The 7,374-nt window shown below is 44.5% G+C and overlaps 1 protein-coding gene across 1 annotated transcript; it reads left to right on the plus strand.

Moving 5' to 3' along the window:
• The first annotated feature begins 269 nt into the window (after positions 1–269).
• LOC135918799 (protein TsetseEP-like) lies at positions 270–6,628 on the plus strand. Its single transcript, XM_065452503.2, has 4 exons — positions 270–360; positions 2,110–2,177; positions 2,914–2,994; positions 5,821–6,628. The coding sequence occupies exons 1-4, from the start codon at positions 291–293 to the stop codon at positions 6,616–6,618; spliced, it is 1,017 nt and encodes a 338-aa protein (XP_065308575.1). The 5' UTR covers positions 270–290; the 3' UTR covers positions 6,619–6,628.
• Positions 6,629–7,374: the final 746 nt, after the last annotated feature.

The raw sequence follows: 7,374 nt of genomic DNA on the forward strand, positions 1-7,374 counted from the left end.
AAAACACACACGCAAAAAAACACGCAGGTAACATCCGCTGTGACATCGAACATGTCGCAACGCGGTTCGAGGAGATCACCACGCATTGAAACATACATGGCACATTTAGGACTTACACGGTGCGTCCGATCTATAGTGCTAGCAGATATTGTCGTCTGTCCGGAAGAGAAAAGGGTGGGCGTCTTCCGCAGCTTCCCGTAGCGAATACCGGATGTCGCATCGACGAGACGTGCCGTATAAGTACCGACGGCACTCCCTCCTTCGTTCACTCAGGACAAGGATTTCCCACCATGAGCACACATCTACTGCTCGGGCTCCTGCTGGGAGTAGTAGCCACCGCCTACTCTGAAGAATCACACAGTGAGTAAATTTTCATCGTTTTAGGTAGGTATTGCCCAAATGGTAACGGCTGTCCTCACGCACGCCTGTTCCTTCCTTTCCGCCTTACTACTTATTTGAATATAATCGCCTATTCTAAAAAATAAATAAAATAACGCAAGCAATCCCCGATTCCTTATGGCTGAGCGCACCGCCCCTCCCTATCCCTCTGTGCATGGCACACACATACATTTTTGGCAGGTATCGTTTCAAATTCTCCTTGTGTACACAAAAAAGTTGAAACTCATTCAGCGAAAGACAGTAACTTGAAATTGTTCATGTCTGTCACTATTGCACGCTGTCTCTCACTGCCATTCTTTCTTTCTCTCTCTGGTTCTTCATTGGTTACATAAAAGATATCGTGTAAGGGTTATCTTAAGTTCTGCATTGGCGAGACAGGCAATCTTTTTAGATGGATTAAGGCAGGTCTTCGCGACATTAGGAAAAACAAAACAAGCTAGAACGACTGCAGGGAGCAAACAACTGTAGCAGTTGTTCTGTTTACTTAAGCTCTGCAGGTGTAACCATGACCGAGAAGCGCTCATCAATGCCATTTCTTTTGAGCCGTGTGCAGTGTATACGATACTGACAACATGCATATTGCGATAGCGCTACTGTCTTACTTTCTCGCGTTACTCTGCATTCTGAACAAGAGACCAGTGGGGGCACCAAAGCGTAGCTTTATGTTTATTTCTTTTACCCGTAGCAGTTAAGCGATTGTTTGCTTTCTTATGGCAATACATTTTCTTTTCATAATCTCTACTAATACGCTGTCTCAAAGAAAATTATGCAGATATATTCCGCTCTCCGCGAGGCCCCTTTTGACTTTGATAAAACGAGTATTGCAATATGTCATTGCATGAAAGGAAGACCGGGCAATGCAGGTTGTATAAGAAAGGTCGAAAGCAATCACTCGTCATGGTGCACGGCAAAAAAATAAAATATTTTAATTTTTTTGCGGCCGACCCTATTATTACCAGCAACGCTGACCACTTATATGCGCCTGCATTTTCTTGAAGGGTACAGTGCTGGAATGAGATGATTATTATGTATCTCTTGGCGCAAACTTTACTTGGAAAGCCAACGTATTAGTGCATTTTAGTTACAATGCGTAACCTCATCTGTTTATGTAACGTTTCTAATAAATATAAGCACTAGTACGTTCCATCTGGTAGGCTATCCACAGTTCTCGCTTTGTACGCTGCAGAAACCTGTCGCATCATGCGCTGAAATTGGGTTTGATTAGCCGGTTATGGACGTGTTTTGTGCACAGAGCGTCTTTGAAAATGTGGAGCAGACGGGGGTAGGGGGGGGGGGGTTTGGGGGCTCCAAGCAAATAAAAGTATATATTTATATTTAAAACAATAACGAATACTGTCCTCTACATTGAGTGTGGGTTGTACAGTGCGCAACACATTTTGGGCAGCGAACGAAATACTAGATAGCACCATTAAAGTAACGCTTTCATAATTCCCCAACATTTTCTGAATTTAGAAACTCACCTTACAGAACTATATTTATTGCCTGCTCTTGTGGAAACAAGCCAAAAAGTGTCCTGGAATCATTCACGACTGCTTGATGTGTTACATCTGGCCGCACATAGTCCTTGTCCTAACTAAAGAGCGTTTCTATTAGCAAATAAGACCTCGAAGTGTGCTAAGCCAATTTGATCATGTGTATACCATTTTCAAATATTAAAATTATTTTGACTCTGCATTTCTGTCGTTGCAGAATGGCCGAGCTGGGATAACTACGGCAAGAGCGGAGCAAGATGCGAAAGAGCGTTCAATCTCCAACTCGTACGTAGCGTTGCTCCGCACCCATAAAACATACCCCAAATATATCATGCATTGTTTCATGCATACCGCCATTCTTCAAATACTGCCTAGATCTGTCGAAAACACGTTCTTAGCTAAGTAGTACCACTTTGACGTCTAATAAACGTGTTTTCATACTTATGCTTCAATATGCTTCAATGAAAAACGCACGTGTCAGCGCCCTAGTATGGTATTTTAAAATAAAATAAATTATATGGTTTTACGTGCCAAAACCACTTTCTGATTATGAGGCACGCCGTAGTGGGGGACTCCGGAACTTTAGACCACATGGGGTTCTTTAGCATGCACCTGAATCTAAGTACACGGGTGTTTTCGCATTTCGCCCCCATCGAAATGCGGCCGCCGTAGCCGGGATTCGATGCCGCGATAGTATGGTATTTGGAAAGTATTGTTGCATCAAATGGCGTGCCTTCTCTCGCAACATTTGACTATTTAGTTAGTATGCAAATATTGCCAAAGACAGAGAAGCTTCCATACATTAGGCAACAGTGCAAGGCTCATTCTTGAGATAAGCCCCACTGATATTTGTTGGTGCAGTATTCCAACTATTAGAAAATAATTTTATGCGGTTTATTCACACTCCCTCAGTAAAATTTGTGCGACAGTGCAAATCAATGTACAATGAATGAGTACGTTTCCATCCAAATGCGGATCCGCATGTGACGCCTTCAATAACAAGTGTGCGTCCTTGTTCCAGCCCTTCCGAGTCCGGTGTCGGTACCTCTGCAAAGGATGGCCAGTCCGTGCTATTAACGAAGCTGATGGTGAGCCCTGTGCTGTAAGTACCCGCTGTTCCAGAGCCCGTGCACAGTAGTACGTAATCCAGTTCTAGTACAAGCTGTACACCCTCCACAATAGCTCACTGGCTATTGCATTTTGCTGCTGACCTTGAGGTGACTGCTTCGATCCCCGGTACTGGCAGTCAACTATTTATGGGGTCGAAATATGATGGTTTTCGTGAGCTTTGCCTTAGTTGGACGGTAAAGAACCACGGCTTTAAAGACAAAAAAATTCCGAAGTGCTCCAATCTGGTTTCTCTCATAGCCACACTGTTGCCTCGGCACGTTCAACCGCATGAATCAATCTGTATGACTTGTGCACTGGCACAAGCAAAACAGGTCAGAGCAAGCAACGCAATTATCTGTGCGATAGCTCTAGCACTAACAAAGCCGTTGCTTTCCAGTGACCAAGCCTGATTGCAAACGGGATATTGAGGCAGTGTAGTTATCTTTTTTTATTTAAAGAAATATTGTTTTGATTCATCAATTGCATACATAGCCATGCACTATATGTAATACACTTTAGTGCCGCCAGAATTCGTATATCATAAAACTATCAATCTATGACACATTGGTTCACGTGCTAGTTAATAATTTCACCTGTCCTTGTGTCCCTGTACTGGTGTGTCTTATTAGCGGGTAAATTTCTTTTGTTTTTGAGAAATGTTTAATAATTGTTTTTGTTTCCATTGTGCTACGTGCTCAGTTGCTTGTCCTAGAAGTAGTGTATGGTGGCGCAGTGTTGTGGGGAAAGTCAGTATTTAGGGTATATAATAAATACAATTATTTTTGTTTACTTCAATATCCTAAGAGCCCTGATGGGCACTGCATAAGGGGTAATGGTGGCGCATGATGAAGGTAGACATCTCAATTTATTTTAATGCATGTGCCTAACTAAGTTATTATAAAGTAGCTAACGGAACCTCAAAGCTCGTGTCACTTGCTCTTGAATATTCAACTTGAATACAAATATAGATCAGATGAGGCGCAGGTAATGCGGGATTGGCATTATATTTTCTATGCAATAACGCACTGCGTTAAAATTGATGGTACATAAATAATTATACGACACATTACGATACCAATGGAAGGATACCGACTTCTAGATAGTGCTTAAGTGATTAAATGGAAGAAGCTTGCAATGTTATGTTGCCAAATATGGATCAATATGAGTCCCGCTGTGTAAGTAATAAAGTTAACGGCGAGTTTTGATAATTATTCGACCGTGAAAATATCGGGCAAACATTGTAGCAGTTGTCGATGCTTCGTGAATTGCGATGACGAGCCAGTAGAATATGCGCCATTACAAATGTATACTTACTACGGAATATAGAACAAAAACATTGACAGGCGTGAGAGCTCTCTGTGCACAGTAAGCAGGTCAATAATAAACCATTCTTTCAAAGCTTAAACGGAATGCATTGTTCAGCACTGACTCGAGGCTGTTCCTAAAATTTGTTCGTGGGGATGCCATATAACCCTGGTGGGACTTGGCGAGAAGTATAAAGCTAGGTAAGACCTTCAAGGCTTAAGTAAACAATAAAGTTCAGTTTTTAGACCAACATTGTCCCGTGAAATCCTTGTTTCCGGCGTATGCGCTTCATTCGATGGTTTCTCTCCTATTTAACCATGTTCCAATTACCCTAGCAAATACGCCCTGCTGTCACATGACTAAAGCAAACTTCAAAGGCCGGATTATCGCGATCTCCTAAAGCTGCTCTCAGTTTTAGTTCCGCTCAAGCTGTTTCCTGCACTCTGAGGGGTGTAAAACAATTAACATGGAATATGGAGGAGCTACTGTAAAAAGACGTGCACACAACTAATTCACAAATAATAATTGGGACAATATATGCCTCATTCTATGGCTGAAAATTCATTTGCACGAATACAATTGAGCAGTCAAAAGCTGTTGATGTGGGATTGTTTAATAAAGAAATCAAAATACCTTAAATCGTTTGCATGTAATAAAACTGTGCTACACTGCTGATTTGGCTGGGGTTTATACGTCGTTAAACATAAGGCAGAAAGACAGGCGACTATTACGTGTCACCGTTGTAACTGTCACACAAAATTCTCGTTTTGGTCACTTGCATGACGTGGCTTAACCTTCCTTTGTGTTGGCAATTTCTCTTTGCAATGTTCTCCTTTATTCTTTACTTTCGAGTTCGATCATTTTATTTTAAATATGGCCAGTTGTGACACATACCATTCCTCATGTGCCCCGCAACAATCTTAAAATGAAGAGCCGTATTGCCAGTGGTTCGATGGTTATGTTTACAACTTCTCGAACACTCTTGATAAACTCGTAGGTTTGCATGTTATTTCTGTATGAAAGAGAGCGAAATAGACAACCGGCAGCCTATATGATTGAAGCGTGTGTGCGTCGCTGATAAATTCAGTATTTTTCCTTACGCTTGCGGCAGGAATGGTCGCAATTTACGTACTCCTCTGGAAAGACGGCCAAGGGATAAATGGAATAAAAATTTACGACCTAAATTATGCAGTAAACAATTAGGAAGTGGCCCCCGCACCTTGCGGGTTACTCGTATTCATTACGAAATTTTTTCGTGTGGAAACTAGGCTGCAGCAGAGGAACCTTCTGCTTAATCTGAAGGAGTAATTTAGGCCGAAATGCCTGTCTCTCAATGGTGGGTCCTGTTTTAATGTATCTAGCAGTGTTCAAGTAACCTGGAACTAGCGGAAATATACATGGAGGATGGAGGATAGCCAGCATGGAAATATTAATTCCCAACCGGTAGATGCTATCGGAGTTACTCATTCTGGCAGCAATGTACAGACGCCGTACCTTCTTACACTTCATCCAGGCTCTGTTCCGCGGGACCGGAAAGTGCCAAAATGGACGGTGCGTGGTAGGCAGTTCAACGTGGTCCGTCTCGCGGCCAGACACAGAATTTGACGCCAGGGGCCGACCCGAACCGACGCCAGAGACAAGCACAGAGCCTCCGGCATCCCAGGGTGCAAGCGAAGCCGAAGGAGCGCAGCCTGGCGCTGAAGCCGCGCCCGAATACCCAGTTGCTACAGAAACATCTGCTGCGCCCGAACCTGTCCCGGAACCTGAACAGCAACCTGGAGTGGATCCCGATACACAACCAGAACCGGAACCTTCGTCGGAAGGTGCGGCACCTGAAGATGGTGAGGCATCTACCGAGTCACAGCCTGAGGTAGAGCCGGAAATTCAGCCCGAAGCACAGCCGGCGGCATCGCCAGAGCCTGAAGCACAGCCAGAGCCAGAAGCGCAGCCACAGCCCGAAGCACAGCCGGAGTCACAACCTGAGGCACAGCCAGAGCCACAGCCAGAATCCGAGCCTGAACCACAGCCTGAAGCACAGCCAGAAGGACAGCCAGAGCCACAGCCTGAACCACAGCCTGAAGCACAGCCAGAGGGACAGTCCGAGCCAGAGCCACAGCCTGAACCACAGTCAGAAGCAGGACCTCAACCAGAGTCTGAAGCACAGCCGGAACAGCCAGAACAGCAACCGGCTGAAGCCCCAGAAATTCCCCAAATTGGCGAAGAACAGAATGTGCCAGCAGAACAACAAGGAGGCGCATCCCAGCCCGAGCCGCAACCAGGCGGCGATGCTGAAAATGAGGTGCCTCAATAAAAATGGTGTCGTGAAATGGTATTTCTTATTTACTCATCCCTGGTTCACCGTGTTTCGGTTCCACTTCCCAAGTAGCGGGACTTGACTGGTTAAAATTTTCGAGCCAGGCCCTCCTCGCTTGTTTGTCCTGCAGGATCACGAAAACGCTATATCTTCAAAAATTATACAGATCCCACGTACTGTAGGAATCGATGTGAGCTAAGCTTTCTGTGCTGAATGCTTTGATTGACTATAATTAGCGGTGATATTGACGGCTAAAGTTTAATTTCTTCAACGTTTACGTCAACACGAGAGTGGTGAGTTGATGTTAAACGTTACCTTGCGTGCACCACTGCTGTTTGTCTACGTAGTACACGGAACACAGTGGTAGAGGTGTTTGCTTGACGCGTTGTTGTGCGCCATATTTTATAACCTCTGAGAGGGTTGAGCATTGTCCTTGCCTTACATGGCACATCGCATTTTGGCAGAAGTATTAAACTGGAATTGGAATATGGGTCTTTACGTGCCAAAACCAGACTCAGATCATGAGGCAAGCCATACTGGCGGACTCCGGATTAATTTTGACACCGCCTTTCTCTTTAACGTGTCCCAAAGTCTATGTGCACGTGCGTTGCCTATTTCTCCCCCGTCAAAATGCGGCAGCCACGATTGGAATCAAATCCGCGACCTCTAGCAATACCATAGCCGTAAACCTAACGCGGCAGGCAGAGAAGTGTTGATCTGACAGTCGACCGCTTCTGTAGTGTCTCCTGGACC

The sequence above is a fragment of the Dermacentor albipictus genome, chromosome 2, assembly GCF_038994185.2.
Source record: "Dermacentor albipictus isolate Rhodes 1998 colony chromosome 2, USDA_Dalb.pri_finalv2, whole genome shotgun sequence".
Taxonomy (NCBI): domain Eukaryota; kingdom Metazoa; phylum Arthropoda; class Arachnida; order Ixodida; family Ixodidae; genus Dermacentor; species Dermacentor albipictus.